Source organism: Lutra lutra, chromosome 15 (assembly GCF_902655055.1).
Source record: "Lutra lutra chromosome 15, mLutLut1.2, whole genome shotgun sequence".
Classification (NCBI taxonomy): Eukaryota; Metazoa; Chordata; class Mammalia; order Carnivora; family Mustelidae; genus Lutra; species Lutra lutra.
This window is the reverse complement of record NC_062292.1, coordinates 12,735,087-12,757,523: the sequence shown is the minus strand read 5'-3', so window position 1 is coordinate 12,757,523 and position 22,437 is coordinate 12,735,087. Positions and strand designations below refer to the sequence as shown.

The following is a 22,437-nucleotide window of genomic DNA, read 5'->3' as shown; positions in this document are numbered from 1 at the left end:
TCCTGAATCCTCACAAAGAAAGTATTACAGCTAATAAATGAGTTCATCAAGGTCACAGGAAACAAAGTTAGTATATAAAAAATGTTGTCCACACACTTGCAATAAAAAAATCTGAAAATGAAATTAGGAAATCAATTCTATTTACAAAAGCATCAAGAAGGATAAAATGCTCAGGAATACATTTGATAAAAAGCATAAAACCTATACTCTGAAAACTACAAAATATTATTGAAAGTGATTAAAGATCTAAACAAATAAAAAGACTTCAAATACCGACACTCCCCAGGACACTGTGGATGCAACACAATCCTTATCTAAATCCCAGTTGGTTTTGTTTTGTTTTGTTTTTAGAAAGCAACAAGCTGATCCTAAAATTCATATGGAACTATTCAAGGGACCCAAAATAACTAAAACAATCTTGAAATAGAAGAGTGAAGATGGGAGAGTCACACTTCCTTATTTCAAAACTTACTACAAAGCTATAGTTATCAAGACAAGATGGTACTAGCATAAGTTAAGACATATAGATCAATAGATGTAATTGAAGGCCCGGAAATACACCCTCACATTTATGGTCAATCGATTCTGAAAAGGGCACCAGCCTCCTCCAATGGAGGAAAAATAGTCTGGGGCAACTGGATAGTCACATGCAAAAGAATGAAGGTGGATCCCCACCTCACACCTCATACAAAAATCAGCTCAAACTGTAAAACTTAAATTCTTGGAAGAAAACATAGGTGTAAATCTTTGAGATCTTGGATTAAGTCACGGTTTCTTAGATATGACACCAAAAGCACAAGCATCAACAACAATAACAAATAGTTAAATTAGATATCATCAACATTAGATATTTTGGGGGACTCCTGGGTGGCTCAGTGGGTTAAGCCCCTGCCTTCGGCTCAGGTCATGATCTCAGGGTCCTGGGATCAAGCCCCACATGGGGCTCTCTGCTCAGCAGGGAGCCTGCTCCCCCCGCCTCTCTGCCTGCTTGTGATCTGTCAAATAAATAAATAACATCTTAAAAGAGAAATTAGAAATTTTTATTGCTGTACCATCAAGAAGAGAAAAGAAAACCCACAGAATGGTAGAGAATAATTGCAATTCATCTATCTGGTAAGGTCCTTGTATTTAGGCTATGTAAAGCACTTTTATAACCCAACTCTAAAAAGACAACCCAAAGTAAAAAGGATAAAATGTCTGAATAGATACTTTTCCAGAGAAAAAATACAAATGGCCAATAAGCATAGGAAAGATAGTCAATATCATCTTTTTTTTAAAAGAGGGAGAGAGAGAGGGAGAGCACATGAGTAGGGGGGAGGGGCTGAGGAGAGGGAAAGAGAATCTTAAGCAGCTCATACATACCCAGCATGGAACCTGAAGCAGGGCTTGATCTCACGACCCTGAGATCTTGACCTGAGCTGAATCAAAAGTTGGACGCTTAACTGACTGAACCACCCGGGCACCCCAAGATAGTCAGGATCATGAAATATCAGGAAAATGTAAATCAAAACCACAATGAGATATCATTTCACACCCATTAGGATGCCTGTAAGCAAAAAGAGGGAGAATAGCAAGTGTTGATGAGAATATAGAGAAATTGGACCCCTTATTGGAATGGGAAATGGTGTAGCCATTTTGAAAAATGGCTTGGTAGTTCCTCAAAAGGTTAAATGTAGAGTTACCTTATGACCCAGCAATTCCACTCCTAGGACTATGACCAAGAGAACTGAAAACAGATTGCACAGGAATGGTCCTTAGCAGCATTATTCATAATAGCCCCAAAGCGGAAGCAACCCCAACATCAGCCAGCTAATGAATGGGTAGATAAAATGTGTTGTACCAAGACCATAGACTAGTATTGGACAATAGAAACAAATGCAGTTCCAATCCATTCCACAACATGGATGAACCTTGAAAACATTATGCTAAGTGATAAAATCCAAACACAAAAGGCCATAGTGTGTTGACTCCATTTATATAAAATGTCTAGAATGGGTCAATCCATAGAGACAGAAAAAAGAAGAGCAGTTTCCGAGGGCTGAGGAGTTTGGGGAGAAATGATGGAATGACTGCTAGTGGATATAGGGTTTCTTGTTGGGGTGGTGAAACTGTTTTAAAACCGATTTTGGTGATAGCGGCCCAAGTCCATGAATGTACTGAAAACAGTTCAACACTTTAAATGGGTGAATTATGTGGTATCAGAATTGTATATCAAAAAAGCTGTTTTACATCTATATGTGCATATATGTCTATATATTTATACCTGTGTATTTATATCCACTTACTTATAAAGAACCTCAGGTCTGTTGTTGTTTCTTTTCCCTTTCCTCTCAGTAAGAACAATTGCTCATAGGGCTCGTCACTACTTAGAAGTTTAATGTCTTAAAAATAGTCACACAAAATGAGGAAATTCCTAGTAACTCTTTCCCTTAATGTGCCTAAGAAATGTGAATTAAAACTTCTCCAGATCAAAAGCACTTGAAAATGGCTGCAGACAGGTTTCCAGCTGGGGGGGCAAAGGAGACAGTCCCTTCTGCTGGGCCCGAGGGAAGAGAACGCAGATCAGAAGTTTAAGGTGAGGAGGGTATTGTATTTGAAGTGAAACAGATGGGCTGGAAGCAGATCAGGGATATACAAAAGGATTTCCAAGCATGCCACTCTTCTGTACTGGGCGTTGTGACTTTTTTCCACTGAGTCCAATATCGTCAATCTGGGTTGGACAAAAAAATGGATTTTCATGGCCCATCCCTGGCTTTGTGGGCTGGTGTAATAAAAAGACTATGGGAAAGGCAAGTTGAAGGTACCAGTGTGAATGATAAATGAGGTGAGAGATACCCAGGGAGAGAGCGCACAGGGGACAAAGGTGGGGTGGGGCGTTCCAACTTGGGAAGAATGGACAGAGCTGGAAGGACAGATAGTCATGATCAGAGGCCAGAATATTGGAGATTAATTGCCATAATTGAAGCAGTTCTGGGTGGTTGACAAGGCTCAAGGAGAGCCCGAGAGTGGGTTGCTAGTGGGCGGGTGCTACGGAATCCCTAAATTTGCATTCTTGGAGCTGCTAGATGTTGGGACAGTGTTTTAGCTTTTCTGACTGAATCAGTTATTTTCAGGAATGGGGGCAGAATTTATCGCTACCTTTAACAGAGAGAAACATGCCTGCCTCAGCCACACACGCAGTTGGCCCCCCAAATTGCCTAAACTCATCCTGGTCACCTTTGGAAGATTTTCAGAATTATTTCATTAACCTCATTTTTAGTGCTTTTGTAATGAAATGAATTTGAGCTAAAATTGCTAAATTTTGCAGAGTAAAGTAATTAGGCTCCTATCGGGTATAATTTAGTAATATTAGGATATGCTAATTATTACTTTGCAAAGAAAACATTTATGTACTTTACATATAAAAAGAAGTTCCTGCAGGTTTATTAGAGACTTTAGATTAAATATAAATGGGAGAAAGATAGCAAAGCTGTGTTTAAGTGTAAATTTTCATTCTGTACCATCAAGCTTTTTTCGTCATTGTTTGCTTGGCTCATAATCCTAATTTCTAAAGCCATCAATTCTTTTTATGGTACAAAAAGGAGAGCAGCAATGAAGAAGTTTTACATACTGTTTGCTTTGCTACTAAAAAGAAGCGACATCTTGCAAAGAATGTTAAAATTATCATAAAACCACAATGACAATTCTAAGTAAATAATAACTTTGCTTCGCTATCTGCAGTTTAGAAATAGGAGTTAAGGGAGAATGGGAGATGGGGAATTAAAAAAAATATGAATTAAGAAATGAAACAGAAACAAATGATCATTTGGAAATACTGTGAGAGGCACAGTTCCACACCGATAAAAGCTAGATAAGTAGTTCGTGGTAACTATTAGAACACTTTTTAGTAGGAGGAAAACATTTTAGAGCTGCAGGAGTTCCTGGCTTCATTTATGGCAAGTCTATTTGAGGTGAGGTGTGGTTGGTAGGCCATAAAGAAGATTGTTTTCCTTGCGGAACAGGTCGATTGGAGGTGATTTAAATGGCCTTTGCTTAAGGCAGCAAGTTAAGGAGCCATAATTTGTTCTTTAGAACCTTTGATTCTTATAACAAAGGCCCAGACCAGACAGTTTATACTTGGGCTGGGATGATATTCTCTGGGTCTACCCTAGTGTTTCAGCGATTAGCACGATACTGCTTGACTAGTCCGATGTGGGATTTGAAGACCAGTTTCACTTTTACACTTGAGTTGATCCACGTGGTCTTGGAAATAGCATTTCCAACCTCTCACCATGCCCTGCCAACTTTTCCTCCTAAATTTCTCTCAAATGCATCTTCTCAACAGCCATCACCCTAGCCCAAGCTACTGTCTGTCCTCTCTTGCCTGGATACTCCCATAATCTAGCTGGTCTTTCAGTTCCAGTTCTAGCTTCCTATGCCTAGTTTTCCACCTAGCAGCTTAGTGCCTGAGCCTTAGAAAAAAATTAGACCCTGTATCTACTAGGGTGATGACCCCAGATGGCTTTCCTTGGTATCTAACGTGAGGAAGATGTCATTTTACGTCCTGCTGAAGTCACCGTTACCATACTTTGGACTTTTCCATCATGCAGAGCCAAACCTGATTCTAATGAATGAAACGAGTCTGAAAGTCAAGAATGCAAGGGCGTGGATGCCTGGGTGGCTCAGTGGGTTAAGCCGCTGCCTTCAGCTCAGGTCATGATCTCAGGGTCCTGGGATCGAGTCCCACATCGGGCTCTCTGCTCAGCGGGGAGCCTGCTTCCCTCTCTCTCTCTCTCTCTGCCTGCCTCTCTGTCTACTTGTGATCTCTCTCTGTCAAATAAACAAATAAAATCTTTAAAAAAAAAAAAAAAAGAATGCAAGGGCGTACACCTCGGGCGCCATCTTGGTTTTCATCTCTTACAAGACCCAATAGATAGTTAGCTAATCTGCCTAAGCCTTTCACTTCTCACACGTGAAATCGAGATAACATTCCTCAAGGGTGGTTCTGAGGAGCAAATTAGATTAAGTATATAAAGTATCCATCCAGCACAGTATACTCTCAATAAATGTTTTCTTTTACTTTTTTTTTTTTTTTTTTTAACCTTTTTACATTTTTTTTAACATTTGGGGGCATTTCAATGGACCAGTATGGGACACATGAGAGCTGTGGACATTCGGAGTTATCCGTGTCTAGAAGATTCGTATGGCAGTGGAGCTCATGGTTTGGAAGGTGAATAGACTAGAAACAGGAACATACTTCCAAAACCTCAAATCTAGCTTATGATGATTTTGGTGGAACTGAAGCAGCTGCTTATTGGGCCCGTTTCTGTCCCAGGTGCATTTCAAGGGCTAAAGCCACAATGATAAAGAAGAACACACATGATCCATACACTATCATAGTTTACAACCTGGTATGAAATTCGGACATTAAACTACTAATGAGCGGTTCGATGACAAATGGTGATGAAGTGCTATGAAGGGAAGGAACAGAATGTTCAGAGACCTTGTGCTGGGGGCGTTGTAGGGGAGGCTAGTGTAATAAGGTAGGATTAAGCTGAGATAGGAAAGATGAACCTGATTTGACCAAGTGAAGGGCAGCAGAAAGTACCTTCCCCCAGGGAAATGAAAGGCCAAAACCCTGAGGTGGAAAGGCACACAATGGGTTCTCGTAAATACCTGGTGTGTAAGGGGACGCCTTGCATGGGACAAGCTGGAGAGGGAGGCAAGATGTCAGTCCTATAGGGCCTCTTCAGCCATTATAAAGGGTTTTAGTCCCAGGATGACATGCTTCCAAAATACCTACTCTATTTCAATGTCTCCCACACGAGCCTAACCAAAAGAGTCATCTGGGGGCTCTTTTTAATTTTTATTTTTGTTTAAGATTTTACTTATTTATTTGACAGAGAGAGACACAGCGAGAGAGGGAACACAAGCAGGGCGAGTGGGAGAGGGAGAAGCAGGCTTCCCGCTGAGCAGGGAGCCTGATGTGGGGCTTGATCCCAGGACCCTGGAATCATGGCCTGGGCCGAAGGCAGACGTTTAACCCCCAGGGGCTCTTTTTAATTCCAGATTTTAGTGTATATAAAATCTGCTGGGGAGAACAAACTGGCAATTGAATGTCATTTAATTCAATGTAACATGGATTTACTGAAACTTTACCAAAGCCTCATATAAGAATTTAAACTATATAATTAATATCACTTGAATGGGACTACATTTTTAAAAATCTCATACTTGAAGAGGTAGTAGCATTTTAGCAAGGCTCCTTTGCCCATAGCTCTGTTTAATCTGTAGTGCTTAAAACAGGAACTTGCGTCTATGAGACGATACAACAGGAAGCCAAAGGATAAGATGTTCTTTATTTACAGTTCCCAATTTACCATCGGGTAATATTTCAAGAGAATGTTTATAAGTCTGCGTTTCCCCATAGAAATAATATTCTGGGAGAGAAGGAATAGAGGGGCAGGGCCTGCCAGCCTTCAGGGTGACAGAGAGTGGAACCATAGCTCTAGGGCCTGTTGGTGGCTGTGTTGGGAGGGAGAAGCTGGTCCAGGACCCCCAGCCTGACTCTAAGTTTTCTCAAGGCGTGGCCAACAGCTGATTCCAGAGAATTTTTAAAATTATTTTTTTTTCTAGGGCAATTTATCAAACAATTCATGAGCAAAGAAAAAAATTTTCTACTCATAAAATTTGTTTCTTTTCACCATAAGTGTACTCCTAAGTCATCCTCATCTGTTTTACCCCTCCCCCTCCCCCCTCCCCCCCTAGTAGCCATCAGTTCTCCGTAGCTGAGTCTATTTCTTGGTTTGCCTCTCTGTTTTTTTTCCTCTGCTCATTTGTTTTGTTTCTTAACATATGAGTGAAATCACATGGTATTTTTTCCTCTGACTTCTTTCACTAAACATAATACCCTATGCCCTCTAGAGCCATCCATGTTGTTGCAAATGGCAAGATTTCGTTCTTTCTTATGGCTGAGTAATATCCCTGTGTGTGTGCATGTGCGTGCGTGTGTGTGCATGTGTGTATAGCACACTTCTTTGTCCATTCCCCTATTGATGGACACTTGGGCTGCTTCCATAGTTTGGCCATCGTAAATAATGGTTCCAGACAATTTAGAACTCCACTTTGGTTTACACTTTGGAGATAAAGTTTGAAAGAAACTGAGGATTTAAAAGTGAGTTTTATAAAATGTTTCTTAATGAAGTGCTATGACATTTCAAGAGGAAACCACTTGCAAGGAAATCCTTTCCTTAGCCTTCTTACTTCTTTTAACCAATAAGTACCTGCCTATCTCAAGGGGTTATTGCTAGCCTCCACAAGATGTGTGTGTGTGTGTGTGTGTGTGTGTGTGTGTGTGTGTGTGTATGAGAGAGAGAGAGAGAGAGATGGGGGGGCAGGGGAGCTTTGTTGACTGCAAAGCAGTGGAGGAATGCAAGGTGCCATGATTTTCATTACAGCAGGGTCTCAGCCAACAGGCCCAGTTCCCAAGATGATAAATCAACTTTAAACACACAGCTCGGATATAAGCACAGTGAAAATGTCTGCTCAAACCCTTTAGGATTTAAGCTGATTTGAATCACAGAAAGAGAGCCAAGCTACACCGCAGAAGGCTTGGATAAGAATGGGAAATTTAACCCTGGTAAGGACAAGTAATATGATTTAAAGGAAACATTAAACACATTATCAGCTCTAAATGGCTTGCTAACCTCTGATGTATCAGATCATCAGGGACCAGGTATAGCAGAGAAAGGTAGGGTGGGTAGGGAAGTTGGACCTCTGTGACCTGGCTAAGGGACTGCTTGGGGACCCACGGGGCAGGAGATCACATAGGGTCACTAGCCATCCGCCAGGACTGAGTCACTTTCTGGGATGCAGACTTTGGGTGCTAAAATCATGAAAGCCCTGGGTCAACCAGGAGGAACTGGTCCCCCTAAGGCCACCCCAGCTCTGTTTCTTTCTTTTTTTTTTTTAAGATTTTATTTATTCATTAGACAGACAGAGATCACAAGTAGGCAGAGAGAAAGAGAAAGAGAAGCAGGCCTCCTGCTGAGCAGAGAGCCCGATGCGGGGCTCTATCCCAGGACCCTGGGATCATGACCTGAGCCGAAAGCAGAGGCTTTAACCCACTGAGCCACTCAGGCGCCACCTGCCCCCCACAACTCTGTTTCTGATACACAATATGAAGAACAGCCCACGTCACTTCTCCACACCTCCTCTCCTCTGTTCATAAGTGCAATTATCCTGCCTTCCTCTTCTACAGAGGAATTCTTCTTCCTTATCAAACATCACTAAATTCTGCCACCCCAAAACCAGAATGGAGATGTGCCAGTGGATTTTTTTTTTTTAATTTGTGGGAACACCCAGAAACACTGGATATTTATGAGATCAAAGGTTCCAGAACAACTTAGGAGTTTATTGTCAATGGTAGGTCTCGAAGCTGTGAAGGGAATCTAGAGATGAGATTCGGTGGGGTATCCTGAGGATGGAGGTGAGGGGAGAGAAAGGGAGAAGGTAATTCAGAGCAGCTAGTCAGGATACTGTTTCCAGAAAGAAGCAGTGCTGGGAAAGCCTGTGGACAGAGTCCCAGGAAATTGCCAAGCTGGAATTCAGGTAACTGTGAAGGAAGAAGTCTTATGTGGGAACTAACGGGAACCCAGACCTTGAGAAGATTCAGCTTCTTGGAGGATCTAAAGAGGCTGAGGAAAGTGGATCTTGTTTTAAACAGGAGGTTAGAGCGTGGAAGGACAGAATGATGGAAAGGATGTAGCTACCGAGCGACCAGCAGATAAAGAGGTGAGACGGAGCAGCTGGAATCTGTCTGCAGATCGAGTTAGAGCCCCATGAAACTATGCGCCCAGAACTTCTCGACTCTGCACAATTCAAAGGCTGAAATCTCCTTGAACTGCAAGTTCCTAACTGGGAACTTAATGGTGCCTTTACACAGCAACGAGCATTCAGAAGGGATGTGCAAAAGCGAAGAATTCAGTCAGAACTGTGAGGTGCTCTGTCTAAACGCAGTAGTTATTCAGAGAAGGGGCTCTGGAATCCTGGACAAGAAGACAGGCTTCCTGTGGGTTAAGAGATGGCCCGAAAGAAAGAAGGATGACATTCTTGGTGTGAGGTATCACGGCCAAAGTGAAGCTATGAAACACGTCCATTTAAAAGCAGAGGAGGCTGGTTAGGAAGTAAATGAGAACTGAAGTAGAGTTTGACAATGTTTCCCAACCTTTGACTTTATGGCACTCATTGAAAATGGTCATAATAAAGTAGGGTAAAGGGAGGCAGCCCTTAGCAGCACTGGGCTCTGCCTCGTGAACCTCACTAAAACCCACGGTGTACACAACCCATTGGCTGATAAAGTCTAGAATGAGTGAGGAATTGGGTAGTGCAGGCCCTGAAGTTAACCAGATGGAGACATTCAGAGTAGATTTTTTCCCACGTGGGGAAACCATGTCAAAGCCGGAACAGGAAAATGCAATGTTAAATGTGGCACTTTCAGAAAAACATGACGATCACATTGTCTAGGAAGCTTGGAAATAGGTGGTGGTTTGCGAAGAGAGAGAGGATGCTATTTTAAGAATAAAAGAAGTTATTATTCTTTTGTATCATTAGTGATTCAGTTGAGGTACTTCTAATCACCGAATATTATTGAAACAATCATGCTGCAAAGATTGAAGTACTTTTAAAATGAAGTATGAGTTGTGATCTCTCTCTGTCAAATAAATAAATAAAATCTTTAAAAAAAATGAAGTATGAGCAATATTATTTCTTCTGCCTTGGTTTGGATGATAGTGATGATGTCACATTCAAGGTATCCTGTATGTCAATTAAAAAAAATGATTTAATCTGAATAAATTAGACAAATATTGAATTAAAAAATTCATTTCCGGGGCACCTGGGTGGCTCAGTGGATTAAGCCGCTGCCTTCGGCTCAGGTCATGATCTCAGGGTTCTGGGATCGAGTCCCGCATCGGGCTCTCTGCTCAGCAGGGTGCCTGCTTCCCTCTCTCTCTCTCTCTCTCTGCCTGCCTCTCCGTCTACTTGTGATCTCTCTCTGTCAAATAAATAAATAAAATCTTAAAAAAAAAATTCATTTCCTGGGTGCCTGGCTGGCTCGGTCGGTGGAGCGTGCGACTCTTGATCTCAGGGTTGTGGGTTTGAGCCTCACCTTGGGTGTAGAAATGACTTGAAAATAAAATCTTTAAAAAAATTCGTTTCCTACCATCTAGAAGGCAGTAAGCTAGACACCAGGGAAATGATAATGAGAAAGACAGCTGATGTGGAACTCCTAATCTCAGCAGAGAACCTGACATATAAAACAGCCAGGCTCATTGCAAGGCAGTGAGCACGCAGGTGATAGCATATGTATGAGGAAGAGGTAATGAATTCTGGAGTGGTGGGAGAGTCTTTGATATCTTAGCTGGAGCCCAAGGGATGAATATAATCAAATAGACACAGAGAAGGGAAAAGCCGGAACAAAGAACGCATGAACTTGAATGTGCGCGGTTACACCGAGCGTCCTTTCAAGAGGGCGACTCCCTTAGTGTGAGGAGCAGAATAGAGCATGGGGGCACGAATCAGGGGAGGGGTGAGGAGGGAGGGATAAGAGGTGAGACCGGAAAAGAGTAGCATCTTCTGAAACTTCTCGCTCTCTCGGTGGAGAAGAGCTTTTCCACCCGTCTCTCCTAAAGAGACACCGTAGTGTGTGGACAAGAGCACGGGCTCTGGAGCCTTTCCAGTCTCAGCTCTGCCACTTGCTGGCTGGGCCACCTAGGGCAGATTGTCTAATCTCTCCATCTGTAAAATATGCCTAACGATATGGTCCTCATAACGTCTTTGTGAAGACTGAATGAGTTAACGCAGGCAAACCATTGAGAACAGGGCCTGGAATGTTGAAAGTCATCAATACATGTCAGCCGTCATTACCATTTTAACATAATCACTAATAAGGTCATTATTTTGGTTCTGTTAGGAAAATACGATTTTAAATATGAATTTGTCTCTCTTTTTTTTTTAAAGATTTATTTATTTGAGAGAGAGAGAGAGAACATGAGCTCGAGTGCACGGGTCGGGGGAAGGAGCTTGAGGGGGCAGGAGAGAGAGAATCTCAAGCAGATTCTGGGCTGAGCAGAGCCCAAGGCGGGGGTTGATCTCAGGACTCTGAGATCATGCCCTGAGCCAAAGTCTAGACTAAGACTCCCAACAGACTGAGTCACCCAGGCGCCCCTGTATTTGTCTTATTCATAGATGTGCCACATGACTTCATAGGTTTTGTCAGGGGAGGAACTTGCTGAATTAGGCTTCTCCACATATCTTACAAGAATACTCATCTACTACAGTGCCTGATAATCACCACTGCAGGGTGTTAGACTCAGGGGATTTTAGGAGGTCCTTTATAAAGTGTTCATCCTGGGGCGCCTGGGTGGCTCAGTGGGTTAAAGCCTCTGCCTTCAGCTCAGGTCATGATCTCAGGGTCCTGGGATCAAGCCCCACATCGGGCTCTCTGCTCAGCAGGGAGCCTGCTTCCTCCTCTCTCTCTGCCTGCCTCTCTGTCTACTTGTGATCTCTGTCTGTCAAATAAATAAATAAAATCTTAAAAAAAAAAAAAAGTGTTCATCCTGTAGGAAGAAGAGGTCCTTTATAAAGTGCTCATCCTGTAGGAAGCAAGAACTTGGCATGGATTAGTTTACCGCACTAGTCAGGGAAAACAGGGCTAACGCAAGGAAATGCAATGTTGGACAGTTAAGAAAGAAGGTTCTAGCTTAGAGAATCTAGTGGGAGAGTGGGGGTCTTAGGTCGGGTCTTCAGCGCCCTTTGGAAACTAGGGATCATTTTAATATTAAGAGGGGAAAAGGGAAATCAGTTGAAAAGGAGAGGGGTGTAGAGAAGAGAGAATTATTTACTTCATAGTATTGTTTAGGGCCAACCTTGTTAATAAAATGTAGCTGAAATGGCTTAAATGAAGCTACAGTCAAGTCTCGATGATTTTACCCAACTTGTCTAAAAAATATTGAGGCTATAAGCCTTCATACATTTTATATAAAATAATTACTGACACTAATAGAAAATAAAAAAATTATGTTAAATATACGTTTACATGCTTACATATTTACTATATAATATATATTTATTATGTATTATATACTTTTAATATATTTGCATACATTTATAATATACACATTTCCCTTATATATTTTACATATTTATTATATATTTATTTATATACATATATATTTATAATATATATATTTCCCTTTTTGTTTGAAGTTAAAGCTGACTAGCAGTCAGAATTTGACTTTTGGGTGCTAATTTCTGGTTTGCAACTATTTTTAGTGACGGGGGGTAGTTGGGCCAGCTCATCGCACACTTACAGCACTGCTGAGGGGGTTTCCCGCTAGACAGGAACTAGATCACTGAAGCTCTAGCACAGAGATCGGCCCAGGTAGTGAAATGTTTTTGTAATTGCCACGAGGAAAAAGAGAGGGCCCAGGGGATTCTTCTGCCCAAGGGAGCCCCTTCCTGGTTATAATCTGATTAGTTAATGTGTATTCCACCAGATGGGTGGAATCAAACCTTCTAAGGTATTGTGGTTAGAATGTTTTAAAATGTCTGGAAACTCCTGGAAATGTGAGAAGTCATCTTCCTCTTTCAAAGGACCATCTTCTTGTGGTTCACATGTGGGCTTTTGAAACTGAAACTCCAACACGCCTGGCTGTAGGGTAGAGTCTGTTTTCTCTCCTCCCCCCACCCTGTTGGGGTACACATGAAGGCTGTCAAATGCTTGACTTGATTAATGTTTGTGTTTTGATAAACAGAGCTCTAAGGTAGCAGGAACCTATTAAAGAAGGTCCTTGATTTCCTCAGTTTTCTCTGAAAGACCTGGCCTTCTCAAGCTTGTTAGTGTCATTGAAATCATTCACACATGTGTCTGCCTGGACTGTTTTGGAAATGAGCTACAACAACAACAAAAAATCTCAGGAGGGTACCTAAGTGGGTTGAAAGATGGCAGGGCCAAAACATTTATATAGATACACATTGTATATCTAAGATGAGATACTACAAATTAAGCATCATTGAAATTGCTCCTTGAAGTCAGCTTAAACGCAGAGTCTTACCCATTGTAGGTACTGAGTTGTCTTTTTTTTTTTTAAGATTTATTTATTTATTAATTGAGAGGGAGAGAAAGAACATGGACAGAGGGAGAGGCAGAGAGAGAGAGACTCTTCAGCAGCTACCCTGCTGAGTGTGGAGCCCGTCAAAGGGCTCAATCCCACAACTGGAGATCACGACCCGAGAGTTGAATGCTCACCTGACTGAGCCTCCCAGGCTCCCCAGTACTGAATCGTCTTGAAACTGAATGTGCCGCAGTCATCAAGAAAGTTAAAAAGATAAGCCCCTTCATTGGCCCTGGGCAACCAACCAAATCAAAACAAAAGACCAGGTCATATCTACGCTTGGACTATGGTATCTTGCTTTGTTTGCTTAACTTCAATCAAAATTGGGGCTTCCATATCCCTTCCACAAGGAGCTACTTAAATAGTGTAAAGCAGTGTACGCAGTAGAAGGATGATGTTATGGCTGAACTGTGTCTCCCTAAAGCTCATACATTGAAGCCCCAACCCTCAGTACCTTAGAATGGGACTGCATTTGGAGACAGGGCCTCTGAGGAGGTAATTAAGTTAAAATAGGAGTCCTGAGGGTGGGCCCTCACCCAATGTGATTAGTGTCCTTATAAGTAGAGATGAAGATACACAGGAAGAGACAGACATCAGACACATGCACACACACCATCAACCATGTTAAGACATAGGGAGTGGGCAGCCATCTACAAGCTAGAGAAAGAGGCCTCAGGAGAAAACAACCCTGTTGGGAAGGAACTTCCTCAGAAGCTCCAGAGAGAGGGTGACCCTGCCGACACCTTGATCATAACCTTCCAGCCTCCAGAACTGCGAGAAAATAAATCTCTGTTGTTTAAGCCACTCAGTCTGTGTTACATGGTTTACAGCAGCCAAAGCTGACTAATATAGATAACAGATACGATCAAATAATTTAAAATTAGGAAAGGTCTAGGGAAAAAATGTGATTATCTTTGGATACCTCTATGTCAGGTTTTCTTAAAGCAAGTTCTGTATACTACCCACATCAGAATTACCGATGATATTTTTTAAAAAGCAGGCTCTCCGGCTCCACTGGGAGTACCAAAACGTTCTGACAGGAGACAATCTATCTTTTCAGTAGACATCCCGAGTGGTGTTTTGTACGCTAACATTTGAGACCCACTGTGGAAGGTGCTGTTCAACCTCTGGCCCTTCTCTGGGCCTGGCTGGTTAGTACTAAATACAGCTCAGGAGAGCGCTGGTCGGTCTGGTGATGTGGCAGCCACACACTGGTCCAGGAGCCAGGTACAAACCCCACTGTACAATCTTTCTATGTGTCAGCCAGTGTTTACCAGCATATGGGGGAATCCTGAAGGGGACAAAGCAAATAGAATTCATGTGCCTTACCCGTCTTACTCACTTAAAAAATATAATGATATATAAAGAAGAACCTATACAACTTGACACCAAGAAAACAAACAATCCAATTAAAAAATGAGCAGAGGACATAAATAGACATTTTTCCAAAGAAGACATCCAGACTTCCAGGGACACATGAAAAGATGCTCAACATCATGAATCATCAGGGAAATGCAAATCAAAACAACAATGAGCTAACACCTTGCACCTGTCAGAATGGCTAACATCAAAACATAAGACATAACAAGTGTTGGTGAGGATGTGGAGAAAAAGGGACTCTCGTTCATTGTTGAGAGGAATGCAAGCTGGTGCAGCCACTGTGGAAAACAGTTCCTCAAAAAACTAAAAGTGGAACTACCATACGATTCAGCAATTCCACTACTAGGTATTTACCCAAAGAAAACAAAGAAGCTAATTCAAAAAGATATACCCACCCCCATGTTTATTACAGCATTGTTCATAATAGCCCAGATAGGGAAGCAACCCAAGTGTCCATCCACAGATGAATGGATAAAGAAGATGTGGGGCACACACACACACACACACACACACACCACAGAGATTACTCAGCCATAAAAAAGAATGAAATCTTACCATTTTCAACAACATGGATGGATCTAGAGGGTATAGTGCTAAGTATAATAAATCCTCCAGAGAAAGATAAACACCATACAATTTCACTCATACGTGGAATTTAAGAAACAAAGCAAAGGAACAAAGAAAAAAAGTATATGAACCAAGGAAAAGCTTCTTAACTATCGAGAACAAACTGGGGGTTCCTGACAGAAGGTGGGTAGGAGGATGGGTGAAATAAGTGAAAGGGACTAAGAAAATACTTATTGTGATGAATTATATATAGAATCGTTGAATCATTATATTGTGCACCTATAACTAATATAACACTTCATGTTAACTATGCTTGAATTTAAAAAAAGAATATGATGGCATCTTTTTTTTTTTTAAAGATTTTATTTATTTATTTGACAGAGAGAGATCACAAGTAGAGAGAGAGGCAGGCGGAGAGAGAGGAGGGAGCAGGCTCCCTGCTGAGCAGAGAGCCCGATGCGGGACTCGATCCCAGGACCCTGAGATCATGACCTGAGCCGAAGGCAGCGGCTTAACCCACTGAGCCACCCAGGCGCCCCTGATGGCATCTTTTGAACAACAATCTACCATACCTATATTATTTCTCTCATGAGACTTATTTACGGACGCTATTACCTTGGTACCTAAATTCTCAAAAGAAAATACAGAAGACTGGAAAGAGCATATCTAACTTTTCTATTGGTACACGTTAGTTGAAATTATATGGAAAGTTCTCTGATAGGGCCTGTGCCTTTTTATGCCCCATGCGGTTAAAATATAATATTAGTGAAGGAGGTAAATAACATCTATAAATAAAAACAAATTAATAATAAATGGAAAGGAATCTAATCAATTGGTTCAGCCAGGCTCTGTGCTTTCATGCATCTCCTCATGGCCAGAGGGAATGGGAATAGAAAGCATTCTTTCATATGGCATAAAAGTGAATTCTCTTTCTTTCACCTGCAGACCAACAAGCTAATTCAAGAGAGAGAGAGAGAGAGAGATAGTTAATAGTTGAAAGTCCAAAGCAAACACAGTAACAAATATCTTCAAAATAGAATAGTTGGCATTCTGATTTATTAAACATGTTAGTTCACTAGGGACATGTAAAAACGGCCTCTGACCCCATTTACAAATTTGATGAAGGGATATAAGATTTTATGTGGTTTTTAAAAAACTGAAATGTAGGTATGCCATTTGAGAATGTTCAGGTGAGCAGGTCATTGAGTTATTTGTCTGTTATCCTTATGGGGGTCAGCGTTTGAAACAGAATGCAGCTCCAGTGTCCAGGAGTGACAAGGTCTGTCCAGGGATATCTATGGCCACCATTTTTGTTACTTAATGGCACTTAATGGCAGGCGATGCCTCAGTGCTTTTCCCTGCTCAATTAACTAAATGTCACTGTCTCTGTGTAGACCACCCATTCCCACTGGAGTCCTTTTTTTTTTTTTTTTTTTTTTTCCCTTTAGGGGGATGGGGACATGGATGGGGAATTGGAATTTTCATTAATGTTCTGGGTGCTCTCCAGAAAGAAGAATTCTGGCACTGAAAATGAATTGATTTTAAACTCTAGACCCTAATACTCTGGGGAGGTTCAGAAGAGATGCCGTGAGAGCAACTGGGCTTCGTTAGGAAAGAAAAGAGGACACCCAGCCTTCAAGGAGCCGGCTTCCCAGTCTGGGCACTAATCGGTTTGTCAGAGGAGGGAGAGCGCTAACAATGCGAACCGGCTGTGTTGGCTGAAGGGGGCTCTCGGTTTGGACCGCGGCGCTCCTCGTGTGCTGTAAGGCTCGCCGCTCGTTACCGGACCTTTCTGAGCCGCCCTCTTCCCGGGAACTGGGTTCGACGAGGTCCCGCCGGCGTAGGGACCAGGCGACCCCAAGGGCCTGACCCGCGAACGAGCGGGATCCGGGACGCGGGCGGCGGCCGCGGCGCCTTCATTAGAGGGCGCTCTGGGGGCGGCTCCGCCGCAGTGTCGGCTCCCGCCGCTTCCTCCCGCCGCCCCTCCGCGCCACCCCAGCGAACGCGGCCGGGCCCGGGGGGACGAGTCTCGGCGCCGCCGGGGACCGGGCGCGGGCCGCGCCGCAGCCGGAGCGGAGTCGGGCCCCGCCGCTGCCTCCTTCCGCCGGCCCCGCCGCCGGCCATGCATTCTTCCGGCTCCTCTGGCTCCCGCAGCCCGGGCCAGGGCCCGGCCAGCCCGAGGTAACCTCCGGCTCGGCGGGCGCAGGCCCTGGGGCTGCGGCGGCGGCGCCGGGCCCGGAGAGGCGCGGAGGGGGCGGGGAAGGGGTGTCGTCGCCGTGCGGCCCGGGGAGGAGGAGGCGGCGGCGGCGGCGGCATGAGGGACAAGGGCGCGGTAGGCCCCGAGGAGGAGGCGGAGGCGCGGGGCATCCGCCCGCCTCCCCGGACCCGCCCCGGTGACAGGTCCGGCCTCTGAGTCCCCGCCGTCCCTCTGTCCGCAGGCAGCCGCGAGGGGAGTAGGGCGCCCGCGCGCCCGCTCGCGCCGCGCCTCGGCCGCCGCCGCCGCGTCCATGACCGCGACCCCTCGTCCGGGGACACCCGCCGCCGCCGCCGCGCAGCACCGCGCCCCGGGCCGCCAGCCCCCGGCCCCGCTCGCCCCCGCGCTCCACCGCCCGCCGTCCGCACCCGCCGAGGTGAGCCCGGCGCGCGGGCCGCCCCCGCCGCCGCGACCCCTTCCCGGGGCGGCGGAAACCGCTGCGGGCGCCCCTCGTTCCCCCCCGCCCCCGGCACTGCCGTCGCCTCTTCCTTCGCGCTTCTTCCTTCACCCCTCGCTCGTCTGCCCTCTGCTCGGGGACTTCATTCTCCTCATCCGTGGACCCGGTGCCTTCACCTCCTTCTGGCTTTTGCTCCCCTCCCCCTACTCCCGTCCTTCCTCTTTTCGCCGGGTGAGCCCCTACTTTCTTCCTCTCACCTTTCTGCCCTCTTTTGTAGGCCCCTCTCCTTTTCCCCCTAAAAAAAGGGGGGGGTGGGCAAAAACCCCTTTGCCGCAAACGAACACTGCTGGCATAACTCTGCTAATGCTAGAGAGCTTTCTAAGGCACGACCGATGTCCAGGAATGGGGGTGGTGCGGGTACCCCGGTTCTCATAGCTGGGAAAGAGGATCGGGTCCCTGCAACAGCCTTCTGTCACTCGTGTCGTCAGTTTGGGGAGACTGAGGCTGTCTGAAGCAAGTGGGTCTGTTTTTCTTCCTGAAAGTGCCCACAGCAGACTGCAGTGAGGCGCGGTGCGGGGACAGCCGCTGATTAGTTAGTGGGAATAGTATTATCATTTGCTAAATATATTATGACATACCCTGTGCCTCTGCTAACAGCTCCCTTGACCTTGTGCGGCTCCTCCTCCTCGCTCTCTGTCCCCCTCTGGAATTTCCCGGAGAGATCCCCGAGGTACTACACCTGGAAAGCTTAGATCCTCGGCTTTCCTGGCGTTTTTGTGCTGGAGGCGGATTTCTGTGTCGGTGACTGTTTGGATGTGTATAATCCATTTTCCTTTTTAAATGAATGTTTCTTTCACCTCAGAAAGACAGGACGGACGCCAATGTGAGCATGGCCGTGACTTTGGAAGAAGCTCCGTGGCTGGGCTGGATCTTGGTGAAAGCCCTGATGAGGTTTGCCTTCATGGTCGCCAACAACCTGGTTGCTATTTTATCCTACATCTGCTATGTAATTATACTTCAGCCCCTTCGACTGCTGGACAGTAAGCGGTTCTGGTATATTGAAGGAATCATGTATAAATGGCTTTTAGGAATGGTGGCTTCTTGGGGATGGTATGCTGGATATACAGGTAAGAGCGTGAGCACTTTTGTTTAACGCGTATGAAACAATTTGTAATGTTATGCTTAAGTCAGGAGCCACGATTAAATATATATTACACTTTGGGTTGAAAGATGCTTTGCTGCTTTGGCTTGTAAAAAAAAAAAATAGAAAACAGTTCTGTTGAGTTTTTTTCAGAATCCCAATTTAGGAAGGATGATATTTTCAGATGCGTAATTTCATAGTTATATACTGATAAATCTGTTAAATAATATGTTTTTAATGTGCTTGACATTTATCAAAACCCGCTTGCCAAAACTCACCTAGAGAAATAGGAGTGGGTTATATAGGACTTGAGGGCTTGTAAAATGAAATAACATATTTAGCCCATAAATATAGTAGGAATTTAGAAGAAGGACTGAGCCATATTTGTACTGAGATAGTTTAGTAAGTTTTTTCATTTAATGTCGTATTGTACTGTGTTAACACCTTAAGTCAAGCAAAACGTGGCTTTCTTTTCTCTTACGTATGTTTCTTTTGTTTACTGGAATCTATATTTTAATCTCATAAATCTGTATGAGACTTAAATATAAGAATTGTTTTATCTATGTTAATTTATATTCTGGGTGTCTTTAAGTAGGTTTATATTTCTGCCTTTAAATTGCATTTTGGGGCACAGGAGTAATGCTATTCTGAAGCGGACTTTTAAAGAACTAAATGAGAAGTAGTGTTTATTTTTATTTTCTGTTTATAAGCCTTCTGTGCTTTGAGAACTTGGGCCTCTGCTGTGAAAATTCTGTGTTGTTTATTATATTTATTTGACGTTTTCCCCCTAAGAATTAAGATGATGAGAAAAAAAAAAGCATTGAGGTTTCTAGCACTTGTCTTAGACATTGAGGCTTTTATCATAGAATTTTATAATTGATAGCTTCCTTAGAGACCATGCCGCAGATGCTGCGGTCAGTGGAGTCTGTAGTACATAGCTTGGAAGAGTGAGGAGGGTACGAGGCTACTCCTCAGGGTCAAACAGCATGGCAGTTCCCATTTTAAATTCTCTGTCTCCTCCTTTCCTGCCCAGGCTGCATCTGTAGATTTTATCCATGCACAGAAGAAAAGAACTGACAATGCTTAGGTTTTATGGAGTCTAACAGACTCTTGCTAGGTCAGAGTGCTCTCATTTGCCCTAGATGGAGCATTTTTTCCTTTTGGCAAAGCTGTTTGTTATTCTGCAAGACCCAAAGCTCCCAGGCTAGTGTATGCATTGCTCTGGGTCTCATTGAGACCCTGATACTCTTTGGATAGAGTAGGTGAGCTTCAAACTCCTTTTTTAAGACCTTGTGGTGGTAGTGGTAGTGGTAGAGGAAAAAAATGAAGTCTCAGCTATGATGCTGAATTCTTACCTGAGTTACACCGCTATCTTAGAATTGCTTTGCTCTGTATAGTTTAAGCATCACCAAATACGGTATGTGGTACTAGTGACTTTGCTCTGCATGTAACCTACTCCTTTACTGGTTTTAAATCAACTCACAGTATTTTTAGATAAAGTTCTAGAAGTTCATTCTACTTAAACACAATGAAATAGTGAAACGCTTGTGCTCGTGTGTGTGGTTTATTTGTGTATAGACTGTAGCATGATGAAAAGCTGAACAACATTCAGCATTGACCTTGAGACTATACTGAGTGCAGTGATGCTGCTTGAAGTTAGTTATTCTTTGGCCACAGCATGGCCGCAACGCATTTCTGAGCATATTTTCTTGCGTTGTCTTTCCCTCGCTGACTATGGAACTGCGCAGCTTTCTTTTGCCACCTGCTTGGAAAGTGGTCTTGGCGTGATCTGCATATTTTAGTCTTTCTGAAGCATCTGTTCCCTTCAGGCTACTGCATTCTGACCACTTAAATAGAGAATATTTTAGTGTTTATATTTTAATTGGTTTTCCTATAGGTGGTGGTCATGGTCATGGCCTGATCACAAGGGAACACAATCAAGAGATCAAACAAATGTAGGAAAGACTTTTGTGGAAAGCCACAGCTGGGTTAAAGCAGCAACACAAGCGGGGGCTGATGAGCAGGTGTATCCATGAGAGAGCCTAGAAGGTTAAATTAGCGTTTGGTCTGGATTATGTGTTCCATTTCTTCCCTTTGTATCAAGAGGAAGGTGGGTTTCAGTTTTTTTCCCTTCCCCTCTGCTTAAGTTTCACAGATGGAAAATTGAACATTGCCAGAGGAATTGTGCTCAGCAGATCTGGGATGTTCATGTTTTGGAATAAAAATTGCCAAGCTGTTGAAAAACCACTTCTGAGGAAAACTTAATTAATTAAATGTTAATTGGGAAGCTGAAAATTGAATATTGATATTGAATATCATTTTTTTCAAATTGTGATATTCAGTCTGAGACAAGTCAGTTAGCCAGCTCTGCTGCTTACGTTGATTCTCTAATCTATGCTACCCCATATGGTAGGTACTTAGCCAAATGCTGTTGTTTAAATTTTAATTAATTAAAATGAAATAAAATTGAAAATACACTTTCTCAGTTACACCAGCCACCTTTCAAGTGCTGGGTCCTGGGTGGCTAGTGGCTATTGTACTGGAGAGCACAGACACAGAACGCTTGCATTGCCACAGAAAGTTCTATTGGGCAAGTCTAACAAATAGTATGCCTTTCTCCTTTTTCTTTGGAAAATGGACTTTATCTTTATAAAAAGGATATTTTTCTAAACACATTTCTCTTGGGAAGACAGGAAGGTTTATTAAAGCTTTTTAAAAAAAATTGTCTTATTTTTATAAAATGTCACAAAAAAGAGTCCTATAAACTCAGACTTGCTTCTTGGATGGCGAATGGTGAGGCTAGTCAGCCCAAGACCTTGAATGAATATTCTTATACTTGGTGTTTTCAGAGCTGGAGTACTGCCTGTGGACCTAGAACATGGAGAAAGGGCTTTTCTGGTCTTGCTGCTGCCTGTTTGTGACTTTCCAGGGGAACACAATTTTTGAAAGAATTCTGGTGACATTGGGGTTTTCATCTCTAGCTTGCTACTAGGTAATGGTGATTGCTGCTGCTACATTTCCTTTCATGGCAAGTGTTGTACAAACATCTCATGTTGAGGAAAATTTGTGTACTGCCTTTGCCCTAATATTTCAGAGAGCGAACCAAAAGACATAGAACGTAATTAATGATCCATTTGTGCATGTTTTATTCAGATCTGGGATAAATCATTATACTTTTCTCCCCTCAACTGAAGTGAGGACTGGCAAATTTCAGAGAGAGTTTTTGTTTGTTTGTTTGTTTGTTTTAAGTAAAATGTGTTTCAAATAGTTTATTTTGATTTTCATTCACTTATCTTAATAAATTCATTGTTCCTCATCCAAACACATTTCATTAAAGTCTCTTACACAGAATTATTAAAAAAAAATTCATTGTAAGTGGAAGCTCCAGAATTTCTATATAGGATAAGAGTCTTTTGGGCCATAGTCTGGCTGGAAAGGAGCTGGGGTGTCAGGAGGCTTGCCACTAGGTTGTTTTTGCCTAGCAAATGCTCTCTCCCTTGGATTGATGGCTTTAGAGAAAGCTGACAGAGATAGGTTTAGCTTC

At 43.3% G+C, this 22,437-nt stretch overlaps 1 protein-coding gene across 4 annotated transcripts in view; it reads left to right on the top strand.

The window, feature by feature from the left end:
• Positions 1-22,437, top strand: part of LPGAT1 (lysophosphatidylglycerol acyltransferase 1) — a 121,591-nt gene that overhangs the window by 22,022 nt on the left and 77,132 nt on the right. The window contains exons 1-3 of one of the 4 annotated variants that reach the window (XM_047704299.1): positions 17,063-17,282; positions 17,540-17,731; positions 18,619-18,879. In XM_047704299.1, the coding sequence (XP_047560255.1) occupies positions 18,642-18,879 (238 nt within the window). In that variant the 5' untranslated portion in view covers positions 17,063-17,282; positions 17,540-17,731; positions 18,619-18,641. Of the gene's footprint in view, positions 1-17,062; positions 17,283-17,539; positions 17,732-18,614; positions 18,880-22,437 lie in introns of those variants that run through there. The other 3 variants (XM_047704295.1, XM_047704296.1, XM_047704297.1) reach the window with 3 other exon arrangements.